This window comes from Arachis hypogaea, chromosome 18 (genome assembly GCF_003086295.3).
Source record: "Arachis hypogaea cultivar Tifrunner chromosome 18, arahy.Tifrunner.gnm2.J5K5, whole genome shotgun sequence".
Classification (NCBI taxonomy): Eukaryota; Viridiplantae; Streptophyta; class Magnoliopsida; order Fabales; family Fabaceae; genus Arachis; species Arachis hypogaea.
The window spans coordinates 30,891,829-30,908,676 of record NC_092053.1 but is presented as its reverse complement, the minus strand read 5'-3'; the positions used below and the strand labels follow the sequence as shown (position 1 = coordinate 30,908,676).

General features: G+C 41.1%; 1 protein-coding gene across 1 annotated transcript; it reads right to left on the bottom strand.

Annotated features, from left to right (window-relative positions):
• Positions 1–12,645: 12,645 nt before the first annotated feature.
• LOC112770764 (uncharacterized) lies at positions 12,646–16,394 on the bottom strand. The gene is made up of 7 exons (XM_025815161.3): positions 15,998–16,394; positions 15,675–15,746; positions 15,378–15,548; positions 15,021–15,191; positions 14,552–14,761; positions 13,655–13,752; positions 12,646–13,572 (listed from the first exon to the last, which is right to left on the bottom strand). The coding sequence occupies exons 1-7, from the start codon at positions 16,086–16,088 to the stop codon at positions 12,877–12,879; spliced, it is 1,509 nt and encodes a 502-aa protein (XP_025670946.1). The 5' UTR covers positions 16,089–16,394; the 3' UTR covers positions 12,646–12,876.
• Positions 16,395–16,848: the final 454 nt, after the last annotated feature.

Genomic DNA, 16,848 nt, shown 5'->3' with positions numbered 1-16,848 from the left:
TACAAAGCCCGTCTGGACAATGCAAGAGATCCAGTGCGTGGCCAAAGAATACATTAACGACGAGGAAGTCAGCCGGGTTGTGGCTGCCAATAAACGGCAGCCGGCCTATAACCAAGCCCGGCACTTCGAAGCCAGAGAAAGACCAAAGGAACACGCCAGGGACGGCGGCCCGAGTAAACCACCCAAACTGTTCCCCCGAGTTGGGAAGTTCACCAACTACACCCCCCTCACGGCATCGATCACAGAAGTTTACCAACAGATAGCAGAAAAGGGGATACTGGCGAAGCCCCGACCACTGAAGGACAGGACAGGAGGAAACAAGAACCTCTACTGCGAGTATCACAAGGGTTACGGGCACAAGACCCAAGACTTCTTTGACCTAAAAGACGCCCTCGAGCAAGCTATCAGGGACGGCAAACTTGCCGATTTCGCCCACCTTATAAGGGAACCAAGGAGACGCAACCGGGACCACGACACCGAAGATAGATCCCGACCAACGAGGCGACGACAAGAACCAGAGGGTGACGACCACGGCCTCACGGTGGTAAACGTGGTAACGGCCAGAAATACCGCCCCGAAGTCGAAGTCGGCACAGAAAAAAGATGCCAAGGTCCTAGCGATCTCCACCTCACCCGTTAGAAGTCTTAAGGGTCTCCCAACTATTTCTTTCGGCCCGGAGGATCAATGGTTCGACGAGGCGCCGGAAAGTCCGCCCATGGTCATCACGGCTAGGGTCGGAACTGGCCTCGTCAAACGAATCCTGGTAGACACGGGGGTAGACTCAAATATCATGTTCCGAAACGTTTTCGATGCCTTGGGATTGAGAGATTCCGACCTGACGACCCACCAGCACGGTGTGGTAGGGTTAGGTGACCACTTCATCAAGCCGGACGGAATCATCACACTCCCGACCTCTGTGGGACTAGGGCAAAGAAGGAGAACAGTCATGGCAGACTTTGTGATATTACGAGATTCGACGGCTTATAACATAATCCTGGGGAGAAAGACCATTAACGACTTAGGGGCAGCTATCAGTACGAAACTACTGGTGATGAAGTTCATCACCGATGACGGATCCGTGGGATCCCTCAGAGGCGACTTGGAAACGGCGGTCACTTGCGACCACGCCAGCCTTTCTCTCAGAAAGAAATCCAAAGAAGCGTCAGGGGTCTTCCTGGCCGACCTGGATGCCAGGGTAGACGACAAACCCAGACCAGAGCCGGAAGGAGACTTGGAAAAGTTCAGAGTCGGCGAGGAGGACGATAAATTCACATTCATAAACAGAAACCTCCCCCACGAGATAAAGGAGCCTTTGATGGAAATGATCAGGGCCAATGCCGACCTCTTTGCCTGGACACCTGCCGACATGCCCGGGATAGATCCCCAGCTCATGTCGCATCACCTGGCCGTAAAGGCAGGAGCCAAACCAGGGGCCCAGAGAAGGAGAAAAATGTCGCAGGAAAGGGCGGAAGAGGTGGCCAAGCAAACGGCCAGCCTCTTAGAAGCGGGATTCATCCGGGAACTGGACTACTCGACTTGGTTGTCGAATGTGGTCCTGGTCAAAAAACACAACGGGAGGTGGAGAATGTGCGTAGACTACTCTGACCTCAACAAGGCTTGTCCCAAGGACTGCTACCCCCTACCTAATATTGATGCACTCGTCGACGCAGCGGCAGGGTACAGATATCTGAGCTTCATGGACGCCTACTCGGGGTACAATCAGATACCGATGCACCGACCCGACGAGGAAAAAACGGCGTTCATAACGCCAGGGGCATCTATTGTTACAAGGTAATGCCGTTTGGTCTAAAAAATGCCGGAGCCACGTACCAAAGGTTGATGAATAAGATATTCAACGAACTCATGGGCAAAACAGTAGAAGTCTATGTGGATGACATACTCGCAAAGACCGCACGACCTGACGATCTCCTAAGCGACCTTAACGGCATTTTCTTGTCCCTACGACAACACGACATGAGGCTTAATCCGCTCAAATGCGCCTTCGCCATGGAGGCCGGAAAGTTCCTGGGCTTCATGATCACTCAAAGATGAGTGGAAGCCAATCCCGAAAAGTGCCAAGCGGTCCTTCAGATGAAGAGTCCGGGTTGCATCAAAGACGTCCAGAGGCTTGCCGGAAGACTGACAGCTTTATCCCGTTTCCTCGGCGCATCGGCAGCCAGAGCCCTACCCTTCTTCAATTTAATGAGAAAGGGAATGACGTTCGAATGGACCCCAGCGTGCGAAGAGGCATTCAACCACTTCAAGGAAATCTTGGCGGCACCACCAGTTCTCGGGAAACCCAGAGCCGGAGAACCGCTCTACCTCTACCTGTCAGTAACCGAGGAAGCGCTTGCCGCGGTCCTCGTTACAGAAGTGGCAAAGACACAACAGCCCGTTTACTTCGTGAGCAAGGCACTCCAGGGACCAGAGCTGAGGTACAGCAAACTGGAAAAACTGGCACTGGCGCTCCTAGTGTCCTCCCGAAGGTTAAGACAATACTTCCAGAGTCACCGTATAGTCGTGAGGACAGATCAGGCGATTCGACAAATACTGCAGAAACCTGACTTGGCTGGTAGGATGATGACCTGGGCCATCGAGCTCTCGCAATATGACCTACAGTATGAGCCCCGACTTGCAATCAAAGCCCAGGCAATGGCAGACTTTTTGGTGGAGGTAACAGGGGATCCTCCCGAAGAAACGGGCACACGGTGGAGGCTTCATGTCGACGGAGCCTCCAACCAAACGTCCGGAGGAGCAGGAGTCATCCTGGAAAGCCCAGCAGGGGTCGTCTACGAGCAATCGACCAAGTTCGAGTTCCCAGTGTCGAACAACCAAGCAGAATATGAGGCTCTCCTAGGCGGACTAATGCTGGCTCGGGAAGTCGGGGCGACAAGGGTCGAAGTATGCAGCGACTCCCAAGTCGTCACCTCACAGGTAAACGGAAGCTACCAAGCCCGGGACCCCCTCCTCCAAAAATACTTGGAAAAAGTCAAGGAAACGACAAGACAGTTCCAGGAGGTCATCGTCCAGCACGTTCCAAGAGAAAGGAACACACGGGCAGACCTCCTGTCGAAGCTGGCGAGCACAAAGCCAGGATCGGGCAACCGGTCGCTAATCCAGGGCATGATAAAGGAACCAACGGTCGCCCTCCACTTGACGGAGTCGAGCCCCTCATGGCTAGACCCCATCACCAACTTCCTGGAACTCGGCAAGTTACCCGAAGACGAGAAAGCAGCCAAAGCTTTCAGAAGGGAGGCGGCCAGATATGCAATCATACAGGGACAACTATTCAAAAAGGGACTAAGCCAGCCCCTATTGAAGTGTTTACACCCCGACCAAACGGACTACGTGCTCAGGGAAGTCCATGAGGGGTGTTGTGGACACCACATCGGGGGCAAAGCCCTAGCAAGGAAGCTCGTCCGAGCAGGATACTACTGGCCGACAATGATGAAGGACTCAAAGGAATTCGTCAGAAAATGCACGAAGTGTCAACAAAACGCCAACTTCCACAAGGCACCGGCCTCCGAGCTAAGCTCGCTAACGACTATACGACCTTTTGCACAATGGGGAGTCGACCTCCTGGGACCTTTCCCGGTCGGCCCAGGACAAGTCAAATACCTCATTGTGGCCATTGACTACTATACCAAATGGGTGGAGGCTGAACCGCTAGCCACGATATCATCCTCCAACTGTCGGAAGTTCATGTGGAGGCAGGTGATAACCTGTTTCGGTATCCCGGAGGTCGTTATCTCAGACAACGGGACCCAGTTCACCGACAAGAAGTTCACGGAATTCCTCTCTGGCTTGGGGATAAAGCAAAAATTTTCCTCAATAGAACACCCCCAAACAAACGGGCAGGTAGAGGCCGCAAACAAAGTCATCCTTCTCGGTCTAAAGAAACGCCTAGACAGCAAGAAAGGAAACTGGGCCGACGAACTCCCCTCCGTCTTATGGTCCTACCGGACAACCGAGCAAAGTGCCACGGGGGAAACTCCCTTTCGCCTAACTTACGGGGTCGACGCGGTAATACCAGTCGAAATCGGCGAACCAAGTCCCCGACTACTACTCGCGGGCATGAGCGAAGCGGTCGAGAAAGACCTGATTGAAGAAACAAGGGAGATGGCCCACCTAACAGAAGCGGCGCTGAAACAAAGAATAGCCCTGCGTTACAACGTAAAAATCCTCAAAAGAGACTTCGAGGAAAGGGACCTCGTCTTGCGGCGCAACGACATCGGCGTCCCGACCCCAGGAGAAGGAAAGCTGGCGGCAAATTGGGAAGGTCCTTACAGGGTAAGGGAGGTACTCGGCAAAGGCGCTTACAAGCTCGAAAAACTCGACGGCAAGGAAATACCCAGAACGTGGAACGCAGGTAACCTAAAGAGGTTCTACTCCTGACCCACCGGCTCACCGACCAGGGAGCCTAACCAGATAGTTGATATTTGCCCTATCTACACGATATTTCATCTTGTCTAATTATTTTGTCAAATACTTGCCCAACTGACGAGTAATTTTTACTTGTTCAAATTTTTACTTGATAAAACTTTCTTACTTCACATCTGTTTCACATGACTAAAACCTAAAACGGCACCCCGGGATTGATCACCCCAGAAGCCAGACGGCTCATAGGCCTCAACCAATTCGACGACAACGCGACCAAATCGGTCCAAACTGTTACCAAATGTGAAAACGGCGAGACGGGCACAAGAAATAAGCCCACCCAGAATAAACGGTAAGGGGATAACGGCAACACGACAAAACAACGAAATAAGTACAAATCACAGCAATCAAACGACGATAACGTATAAAGCGTCAAAATATAGAACGGACAAGTAAATTGTTCAAAACAAACAAAACGACAGAATATCCTAAGTTACAAGACTTCACTTCCTCGGCATATCAACAATTTTTCCGTCCTGGATAGTCTTGAAAACACCAATTAACGACGTCTCGAAATCAGGAGCAGCAATCCTCAGCTGAGCCTTCAGGGCATCTTCGGTCATCAAGATAGCACTCTTCCCTTGCTCCTTGGCCACCTTAAGCTTCTTCTTAAGCTCAGCGGCCTCTGCTTTAGCGGCCTTCACCTCCGAGACGGCCTGCTCCCGCTCCTTTTCCAAGGCGACAACACGACCCTGAGCGGCGTTAAGTTGACCCTCCAATGTCATCTCACGCTCAAGAAGTCGGGCCACGGTCTCATCGGACGCCTTCAACCTTTCCGCAACAAACGACGACTTCTCCTCAGCAGCACTGAGCTTCCCCCCATCTCGGACAGCTGACCTTGGAGGAGCTCAACTTGAGCCTTAAAGTCATTGTTCGTCTTAGCAGAGGACTCAAGCTTCCTCCGAAGCGCCTCCATACCGGATAACTCAAATTCGGCCTTCCGAGCTATCACGGCCCCACGAAGCAAGGTGCGATACATCCACCTCGCCTGCCCGGACAGTTCGGTTTCATGAAAATGCTCTTCTGTCCCGGGTATCAGTTGGGAGTCAATGAATTTGGTGGCATCAAAGTTCCTCTCCATTATGGTAAGGGCCCCTTCCGGGCTGGAAGACATCTTTCGCTTCTTGGGAGTATGGATAAGCTCCATGTCACTGTCCGGATGAGGGGTGAGAGTCGCGTGCCCATCAGCGGGCCCTTCATCGCGGGTAGGGGAAGCCTGACCTCCTACGGTCTGTTTTCCCGACGTTTCGGTATCCCGGGTAGGGGAAGCCTGACTCTCTTTCTCCCCTGAAGGACCCTCCGACTTACCGACGTCCTTCTCTTTGGCATTCTCGTCATCACTTGCCTCAAAAAAGGTCTTCATCAGATTCTCAAGACCGGTCATGGTGGCAGACATTTCCACTGCAATAAACAACAAGCACGATTAGTCGTTAGATCGGAAAGAGAAAAACAACGACTAAGAAACATAGGCAAACAGAGAAGACAACTCACGAATATAGCTCCTGGCGGCCTCCCGCTCACCCATAAGAAGATGTGGGTTCACGGGGTTCTTTTCAAAGATAGCAAGAAGGACGTCAGCTATCTGCCTATCTACAGCCGACAACCTTTTGTACGACACTTTGACGAAAGGATTCGACCCCGCGCCAAAACTCCAGTAAGTCTGGATAAGGCGCTCCCCCTCTAACGACAACCAGAAGGGGTGACGACCCTTGACGGGACGAACCTTGAAATACTTATCCTTAAAACCATGGTAGGAATCCTCAAAAAGGCTAAAAATCTTCCTACCCTGGGCAGCACGGAAAGAAAGAAACCCTTTCCTCGCCTTCCCCTGTTTGGAGGGGTTGGTAAGGTTGAAATAAAAAAGAAAAACGTCCACCGACGCCGGCAGCTCCAAGTACTCGCAGACCATTTCGAAGCAATGGATCGAAGCCCAGCTGTTCGGATGAAGCTGAGACGGGGGGACGGATATCCGGTTCAGCAGCGCCATTTGAAACTCGGAGAACGGTATCCGAATGCCAACTTGCGTGAACATGGACTTATAAAACCAGATCCAATCGGGGACACGAGGGGAGTGAAAATTGAGCTCATAAATACGCTCATGGGGAGCAGGGACAATGGCCTCGTAGTTGGCCTCTTCGTCAGTCCCCCCACACAAGTAGCCGGCTTGCCGGAACTCCGTCAATTCCTCCAAACCCATCTGGTTGGGTGAGCTCCTTATATCATCAGTCACCCAAGCATACGGGTCGTAAGCCGCACCTGATCCGGAAGACCGGGAGACAACGCGAGGCATACCTACAGCGGGGTACCACTCCGTTAGTCTATGAGGTCGGGAGCCCGAAAAAACTCAGAAACTACGCCTTTTCAACTCAGTCATGACCAGACACGGCTAAAAACTACGCCTACCACACAAACCACCCAAAAAACCTATCCTGGAATGGTACCCCTTCCCTAAACTCACCTACCCCAACATTGAAAAACCCTTCAACAAAAATAAACTAGTCATGCAACAAATGCAAGCAGCAATCGCATAACAACAGGGCATAACACAGATACCAAAGGAAAGAAGCCAGAAAATTACCTGGAACGATGAAGGAAACTTGGACTGAAAGTTGAAGCGGGAGGGAGTTCGCACTGGAAGCTTTGGATGTTAGGGAGAGAAGGAGTTGGAAATAGTAAGAGTGGGAGATGGACAGGGAGAAAACTGTTTAAAAACCACCTCCAAAAGCGCGAAAGAAAGCAGGGGCAAGATAGTCTTTGCGCATAGGTTTTTTCAAATCATTATGAGCATTAAATGCCCAGCGCGGAGAACGAAACGGCAAACAGATGCCACAGCAGATCAAGAGACACGCGCACAAGAGACGCGTCTCTCCCACGATCAGCCGACCCAACGACAACGTACGAACGTAGACATCACGCGCCATCAATGGCCCTCACGGCCATCGCTGACGCGTCGGGGGCACTGTTACGGCCCGGCCCAAACTCACGCGGGTTAACCCGACCCGAGTTCCCGCCGGCCCAATAACGCGTCCTCCACCCGATTCGGACACGCGTCCCGTACGGCTTGCACACAGTCGTGGGACAGCGTCCTTGGGGGTATGGGCCTGACCACTGGAGGGGCCCACTACTGACATGTATATAAGGGGGAGACTGGCTCTCCCCCCAAGGTACGTCACATTTTTTACACTACCTCCGCCCCGCCTGCACATATTCTGACAAGAGCGTCGGAGTGTCTTTGCAGGTGGCACCCCCCTCTCTGCATGCGAAGTGCTCGGGACCTCGCACACCCGGGACCAGGAGACCACGACCAGACGAGCCTCTCCACCATACCGAGCGTTGACCTCAGGGTCCCAACCCGAACCGTCCGGTACCCGACCAACCGAACACATTCTAAAAGCCTTCTTTCATCATGTAATGGTAGTTATGGTAGATTTCGATTTGTGTGAATCCTATATAAAAAAAATAATTAAAAGTTAAAATAATATAATAAATCAACAATAATATTCTAAAAATCATATAAAATCCCAAGAATCACAAAAATAAAATTCCAGCAATCACAGAAAATTTCAAGAATCACAGAAATAAAATCGCAGCAATCAGAGAAAATTTCAGGAATCAAGAAATAGAATCGTAGAAATCAGAAAATCACATAAATCCTATAAATAGAATCACAAAAATCAGAAAATCACAGAAATTACAGAAATAGAATCCCAAAAATCACAAAAATCACATAAATTAGTGAAATAAAATCCCAGAAATCGCAAAAAATCCCAAGAATTATAGAAATAAATTAGCAGAAATCACAAAAAATCCCATGAATCAAGAAATAAAACGACAGAAATCAGAAATCACATAAATAGAATAACCGAAATAAAAAAATCACAAAAATCACATAACTCAGAGAAATAAAATCTCAGAAATCACCGAAAATCCCAAATATCACAAAAATAAAAGAAGCATAAATCACAAAAAGTCCAAGGAATTAAGAAATCATTTGCTGATTTACTGCCGAAGAGGCTCTGACACTTCTGCCTCGGCTGGGTTTAACTGCGGCGAGACGACTTCTCTTCGGTTGAGTAGGGGCAGCGATGACGATTTCATTTCGACTTACTTGAACATCGAAGTGTCTTTATAAGTACTACTATCGAACTATTGCTGCTCTAGAGAATCGATCACATTATCACCAAGACCAATAAATTTTTTATTCATCCCTGGACTCGTACCAGCAAAGTCTTGTACAAAGTTAATTAACAAAACCTTTTCTCAGGAATAATTTCTTAGAATTTAGTCTATATTAACGATAACAATAAAGTCATATTAAGGATAACTTCTTTTTTCTTTAATTCATGTGAGGTGTTGGGTCGTGTGAGTACAGCTCAGTAACACCATGTTAAGTGCTAACAACAATTATGTAAAGTTGTGTTCTTACTTTCTCTTGCACTTGAAAAGAAAAACGTGTTAGGTGGATTCTCGTGCGTGTTTAATGGTCAAATGGATAAAGCCAGAAACATTTCTTGCAGGTTTTTAACCAACTTAAGTCATGCATGAATATGGCTTTAGGAACCCATGTATTGAGTGTCCTATGATGTACTAAGACAAAATACAACGGTAAAAATAAAAAAGTCATGCATATAGGCTTTTAGATCCATCAATCCAAATGATATGTGGACTTAGTGTGGTAAACTTTTTCTCTCTAAAAAAAATATATGAAAATTATTTTTTAAAAGATAATTTTTTAAATTTTACAGTATTTATATTTAATAAATCAAATTAAAAATAATTTTTAATAAGTATAAGTAGCAATAGCCAATGAGTAATAGCTCAAATGGCATAAACTCCCCATACTCAATTAAGAGGTTGCGGGTTCGAGTCTCCTATCTTTCCAAATTTTGCCAATGAATAATAGCTCAAATGGCATAGTCTCCCCATACTCAATTAAGAGGTTGCGGGTTCGAGTCTCATATCTTTGGTAAAAAAAAAAAAAAGTAACAATAATTATATTTAGAAAAAATAATAAATTGATTCATGGCTTTTTCGTCTGTGGATATTTAAGTCTTGAGAATTTGAAAATATATTTAAATTCATGATCTCCTTAAAATTTGGACACATTAATCTTTGGGTTTAATTTGTTCCATTTTAAAAATTCTCCCACATGTGCATCTATATCGATCAGATCAGTACAACAAAAGCTACGTTTGATTTTTCCGTTGGGTCTAAAAAACCTAAGGCAGCGTTTGTTTTGAGGTACTGGGACAGAGACTGAAAGACTGAGACTCATTATCATGTTTGTTGGCTCAGAGACTAGTACTAAAATTTCTGTCTCTGTCTCCAAAATTTCAGTATTTCAGTACCTCCAAAAAGTAAAGATACAAAGGACTGAAATTTTTAGAGACAGGCTGAAATTTTAATAACACTTTATATCTAAAATACTCTCATTTCAATTAATTAATTCCAATTTTATCCTTTGTGCAAATTAAATTAGAGCTTTATTCTTGTTTCAATTTCTGTCTCTCATTTTACACCAAACAGAATACTGAGATTTATTTCAGCCTATATCTCTTAGTCTCTGTCTCTCAGTCTCAGTCTTTCAGTCTTTGTCTCTCCACCAAACACTACCTAAGTGAACAGAGGGATCGATGTCCAGATTTTAAGAAGGTCATGGACTTAAATATATTTTCAAATTCTCGAAACTTAAATATCTACGGGCCAAAAATTCAAGGACCTATTTATCTTTTTCTCTTATATTTAATAAAATAGCTTTTAAAATTTAAAAATACTATAATAAACATAAATATAAAAAAATAAATTCAAAAATTAGTTAATACATAATGTTATATTAGACTTTTTAATCTTAATAAATATAAATTAATTTTAAAGGAGTAAAGTATCGTTTTTGTCCCCAATATTTGGGGTAAGTCTCAAAGTTGTCCCTAATGTTTGAATCGTCCTATTTAAGTCCCTAACATTTTAAAATTGACTCAATGTTGTCATGCCGTTAGGAATCTGTTAACGGAATTGATAGCGGGACAAAATTGAGACGATTTTAAAACGTTAAGAACTTAAATAGGACGAACATGTTGGGATAAAAATGATACATAGAAATAAATTTAAATTTTGTCCTTCAATAATATCAATTTTTTACGGTACATAATTATTCAATTATTTTTTAATCACATTTAAGTAAATTACACTTAATCACATTAATTTTATTCTAAATAAATTTATTTTTTTATAATTTTATTATTAATAAATTTTACTCATCATAAAATATTTGTAGAATGACTAGTACATAAACTTGTAGGAAAAAATGATAAATATACAATAAAGTAATGTGATTCTAGTAATTTTACAAACATTTCATAATGAGTAAAAATCTTTAAGAGTAAAATTATAAAAAAAATAAATTTATTTAGAATCAAAATAATGTGATTAAGTATAATTTACTTAAATGTGATTAAAAATAATTGAATAACTATGTACCATAAAATATTGATATTAGTGAAGGATAAAATTAAAATTTATTTTTATGTATCATTTTCGTCCCCAAGGTTTTCGTTCTATTTAAGTCCCTAACGTTTCAAAATCGTCTCAATTTTGTCCTGCCGTTAATTCCGTTAACAGATTCCTAATGGCAGGACAACATTGAGTCAATTTTAAAACGTTAGGGACTTAAATAGGACGATTCAAATGTTAGGAACAACTTTAACACTTACCCTAAACGTTGGGGACAAAAACGATACTTTACTCTAAATATAAATTAATTTTCAAAAGTACGACTTAAAAGTACTTTCAAAAGTATATTTATTTTTTAAAAACTGAAAGTATAAGTATATTAATTTTTTTATTTATTAAATATAAATTGAAAAGCTAGTACTTTTATTTAAAAATATAAATTGTTCTTCAAAATATTTTACCTTGTAATCACAGATTATTGTATATGTAAAAGCATCTAATTATATATTAAGATGCCAATAAAAAACTATTTTTTATATTTATTATTTAAATAATCATATGAAAAAAGCTAATGTAATTGGACAAATTTATAAAATATTTTACATTATTAATATATCAAAAATAAATTTATATAATGAAACAAGTGAAGTATTGTTGTAATCTTTAAGATTTATCCTAAAAATAAAATAATCCTCAACATATTTTTATGTAATAATTTCTAATATTATTGGAAAGTTCTAAACTAATCCTTTTGTCAAGTGACGTTAAATTTTGGATGGAATTGTCCCAAGTGCCAATTAGTTGCGAAAAAATAGAAAAAATAATAATTATAAAATTAAATTAGGTAAAAAAGAAAAACAAATAATAATTGATGACTTTTTTATATAATTTAAAATTTCAATATCAAAATGAAATTAACATAATTAAAGATCAAACAAAGGAAATTGTAAAGCAGAGCATCATGCAATGCAATTATATTGGTAGGTTCAAATGAGAAGATTTCAAATAATTTAGTTTTTCACATTATTTATTTTTTTAGTTTTTATTTTATTTTATTTTTTTCACAGTTAGCTGCCGCTAGGGACAGTTCCATCAAAAAATTAGCCTTGGAGACAATTTTGTCAATAAAATAAGGTTAGAAATTATTTTGATTTTCAACATAAATTTGAGAGACCAAATTAATACTTTATCTTAATAATAAAGGTTTATTTGGGTGGATTTTTATGAAAAGAATTTTTTTAAGTGATCTTTTTAAAAAAAAAAATAGAAAAATAAAAATAATTTTATATATAGATATTTCATATAAAAATATTTTTTATTTAATAATTATGTTTAGATATAACAATATAAAAATATTATTTATTTATTTATTAAGCTAGAAATATCTTTTAAAAAAATATAAATTGTAACTTTTAAAAAAGATTTTTTTTTTCCTAATAATTTTACTTTTATTACTAAAATTTTGCCAAACATACTAAAAATTTAAAAAAAAAAAATTCTTTTTCTAATAGCTTAATCGCACCCAAACAAACTTTGAAACTGACCAAAATAATAATAATAATATACAATATTCCTTGACCTTAAAGTAGGTATATATAAATTCCCCTTTATTGAATAAGAAGACTAGGCTTGAGTCTCATGAGTCATGAGAAAATCTGATTAATAGTAACATGAGAAAATCTGATTAATAGTAACATGTTACCACCATAAATGCTTCAATTAAGCAAAGAAAAAACATGAAAAGAGGGAGCAATCTCCTTGAAGCTAAACAGTAAACACCTTTTTCTATGTAGGTAATGCTAATTTTGCTACTAGTTCTTTTTCCAGCACAAGGGTTACAATTAATCCTCCAATGGTTTTCTCATAACAGAATCTTTACTTATATAATATATCTTCAGTTACAGACAGATTTAGGTGCCCAATTGCACATACTCAATAATGGATGATTGTAACAATCAGAAGCTGAAAAACAAAGCCATTCAAAACTTGCTACTGAGAGTTGAAGCGGAAGGCTTCCCCAGATGCATACTTAGTCCTCATACTGTAGTGATCAAACTTGGGATTGTTGTAATCAACGGTCCTTGTCTCGGCCGGTTTTGGCTCAGCCCTGACTGCTCCGTAAACAACTTCTCCGCTCTTTTCTCGTGACCTATGTCTTGGCCTTTCTTTCGGGACCTTAGATTTAGTGTACGGTGGGATTTCAGTTGATCCGTAGAATTCAGCATACTCGGCTCGTTTAGACGATGAATGATGCTTACTTGACAAAGAGGGATCCTTGGAACTGCTTGATTTTATCTTCCGGGGCTTCATTTCTGAGTGTTTCTCAGCTGTGCTTGAAGTATGGACCTGCCGAGGTTCTGTAGGAGTAGCAGGATGCCGAGTTCCAGTAAGAGGAGCAGGAGCTGGAGCACTTTGCCTATTGACCAAGGGAGGTTGCTGCACTTCATCTTCAGGCATCTTGAGACGATCTTTCAGTGGTGTTAGGCTTCTCGTGGGGCCGTTCGATTTGAGACGCGAGGGTATGAATTGAGTGAATGCACCAGCCAATGCTTCAAGGGATAGCTTAGAAAGATCAACAAGAAGTTGTCCAAAAGATGGCCATCCTGGCTCCTCTTTAGCGTTCTCCAGGATCGGCATGGTTTTCTCATGGCTTGCGTGCGCTTTGAACTCTCCTTCCAACGGTCGCTGCAAGGTTTATGGAGTGTAATAAATATCATATACGTCTGAAAATTCTATGACAAATCTTATTTAAGCAAAGTGGACATACAGATACTACAGTTTTGGAGAAGAACGAAGGACCGAATCCCTGCTGTAGCATGCACGTCGCATATCCCAATATGATAGCACCAACAACTGTAAGGATATCTACAGTAAAAACCCACAAAATGGGCAATCAGAAAAATAGTGGACGATGGAGAGAATGTAACAGACTAAATTAAGATGCAGCTACTAGACAAGATTTCAGATCTGCATTTCACATTGTTCCTTCTTGGCTGAGTACAGCAAACTCACATGTCCCAAAAGCGCCTACCAATTTAAATATTATATGTACTAAACTCTTGCATAAGACGAAAAGAAAAAACAAACAAAGAGCTACAATTCTAGAGATATTATGAGATTAAATAAATTCAATGTTACAGAGATCAGGAATTGCATAATTGCATTTGAAGAGTGAACATACTAGACCATAGAGGATTAGGTTAACTGCATTAGAGAGAAGATTGCCACTGCCTATTTGGAAGATATGGTAGACCTTTTATCTTAGGCTTTATGGTAGGACGATGTGGAAATGTTTAATCTGTGTAGCCAACCCATCACACAGGGAAGAAGCCTTGGTTGTTGCTAACTAGCTATTGTTGTATGCATTAAATAAACTCAAGGTGTCTTTGTGAATTTCATTTTGAAGGGAAGGAAGGGGGTTTACTCTGAAAAGCCCTTTTCATCGTTCCATTTCCCTCCACTTATGGAATACAGCACAGTATTTAAGACTAGGAGTCGAGGACTAAGTAGACCCTTCAGTTAAATGAACTAAATTATTCAAAATTTTCCTGTATTGTTATGACATGTTTGGAATATGCAGGAAAAGTACCAGATAGTTATCATCTTATATCGAGATATAATTTGAATAACAAAAACATATCAAACTGCAGGTAAGACTTTGAACCTGTACTGGAAACTGAATTTGATTGAGAATCACAATCCTCCTGTTCAAGGGAGATTTGCCGAAGAGCAGCATTTCCTCTATCAATGACCAACAAAGAACAGGTGGGCCTAACGTATATAACATCAAAATCATTTGAGAATTTAGCATCCTCACTTGGTCCATCTCTATAGCCTGCAACAGTTGACTTCCCACCAGCGATGGTTGTCACACCTTTAACAACAATTGCAAAGATCATTAACATTATCCTTTCTCACCATTTCCACTAATCATTATCTGAAATAAACCATCATACGATCGTGTATTATGCATGCAGGGAAACTTCCAGATTCAAAGGAACTTCATATTACATCTCTGGTAAGGCCTCTATATTGAGTTGCTATTATGACTCTTATGTTAAAACTTCATTCTACCACAGAGCATGTTATTCCAAACTAATTCCAGAAATATTTTTAAGTCAATTAACGCTTACCAGCATCGCCGATCTTTCTGATGGCCATATTCTGAGTGTCAGCAACATAAACATTCCCTTTATCATCCATGGTTATGCCTTTGGGATGATTAAAACGAGCATCACTTGGCTTTCCATCCACATGACCAGTGTGACCCTGAAATGATCCAGCCACCAATCTTCCTCTACTATCTGAAGTACAAGAGAACAATAACAGGAAGAACAAGTAAGTAAAAGCAAAATACAGACCTAAATAAATTATGTGAAAGTAGGAATATCCTAGGAATAAATTATGTATATGTCACTATTTAGCAAATCAAATTTGCTACGAATAGTTATTATAAGAATCAAACTTCAAGAGGATAAGAGCAACCATACATTGCGACAATGGCGGGGTAATTTTAACAATGTTGCTATTGGTTGCATCTACAGCATAGAGTTCGCCATCTTCCTCAGACACACGGATCCTATGAGGAATGACCCCAATTTCATTTCCTTCCACAACAGTCTCAACAACATAGCCATTCTCAAATTGAAGAACACTCCCATCTGAAAAGGAAAAAGAATAATAACAACAACAAATTACACTTACATTTACATACTAAACCATAAGAATGTGATGTACCACACAAATCACTAAGCTATTATTATTATCATCATCACTGCACAATGAACCTGAATTTGGCGTCTTGGAGGCACTAGACCTTGTCCATTTGAGAAGTGAAGAAAGATGGTTAATCAATGGCCCTGATTTACCAACATTAATTAAATTAATATCAAGCTAAAAAACGAAAAAAGAAAGAAAGAAAGAAAAGCATACCCACTTTTGAAAAAAAAAAAAAACATGCAAAGTAAGAAGGGAATCAATTGGCACTCATCAACATAAAGCAAAAAGATTCAAAATTTAGCAAAGCCCATTAAAGAAATTGGAAAATCGAACTAATTAAAGAAACCGGGACACTGAAATTTTCCTTGGCTTTCCATATTTTTGGGGTTACCTGCAGGAGCAGCTTGAGCTTGAAATCGGAGAGAGAAGTAAGCGGCAAGCGCAATGAGAGAATACAATAACAGAACACTGTTCCTCCTCATAGTAACTCACCCAATGATCGAAGGAGAGGGTGGGGAAGAAGAACAAGTAGTGGGTTGTTCTATGATTTCTGTTGTGATTGTGTGTTTGTGTAAACTTGTTACTTTGAGTTGAGAAGAAGCTATGGAAGAGGAACGAAGTGATGAAGTAACATTTTTTGGTGCGCAACTAGCAAGTGGATTCTTCTTCTACCACTGGCACTTTGCTGCCACAACACTATTTCCCTCTTCGATGCTTCTCTCTCTCCCCATCCCCCTCGCTCTCTCTGCTTTTTCTACAAAAGCGCTTTTAAGTATAATAATTATTGTAAAATAAATAAGAAAGATGTACAAGATATTAAATAAAGATGTGTAAATAGATAATTTTAATAATAATATTCACCACATCAATATCTCACATTAATATTAATAGAAATGTATTAATATTATATGTATTAATACTTATATACTAGCACCTACCGAGAGAGAGAAGAAAATAGAATTTATAATATTATAGTGTATGAAAGAAGAGAAAGATAAAAATATTTGTTATTGCTGTGTGTTGTATGTAAAGTTATGAAGTTTTATTTATAGCGGTACAAATTTAACTTTTATTAAAAATTGGTCTTCGTAATAATCTCAAATCTCTCTCTTGAAAACTTCAGCCGCCCATAACATTAATGAATATCCATCTCATATTCTTATCACAACACTCTTCCTTGGATGACCATTTAGGATTATGTCTCGTTAAAACTTTACTAAAGAAAAACCTAATAGAAAAAAA

Coding starts and splice junctions, on each gene's coding strand:
- LOC112770764 (XM_025815161.3), bottom strand. CDS start 16,088: ATGAGGAGGAACAGTGTTCTGTTATTGTATTCTCTCATTGCGCTTGCC. Junction 15,747..15,997: donor AGCTCAAGCTGCTCCTGCAG/GTAACCCCAAAA, acceptor TTGGTAAATCAG/GGCCATTGATTAACCATCTT. Junction 15,549..15,674: donor CTCCAAGACGCCAAATTCAG/GTTCATTGTGCA, acceptor TTTCCTTTTCAG/ATGGGAGTGTTCTTCAATTT.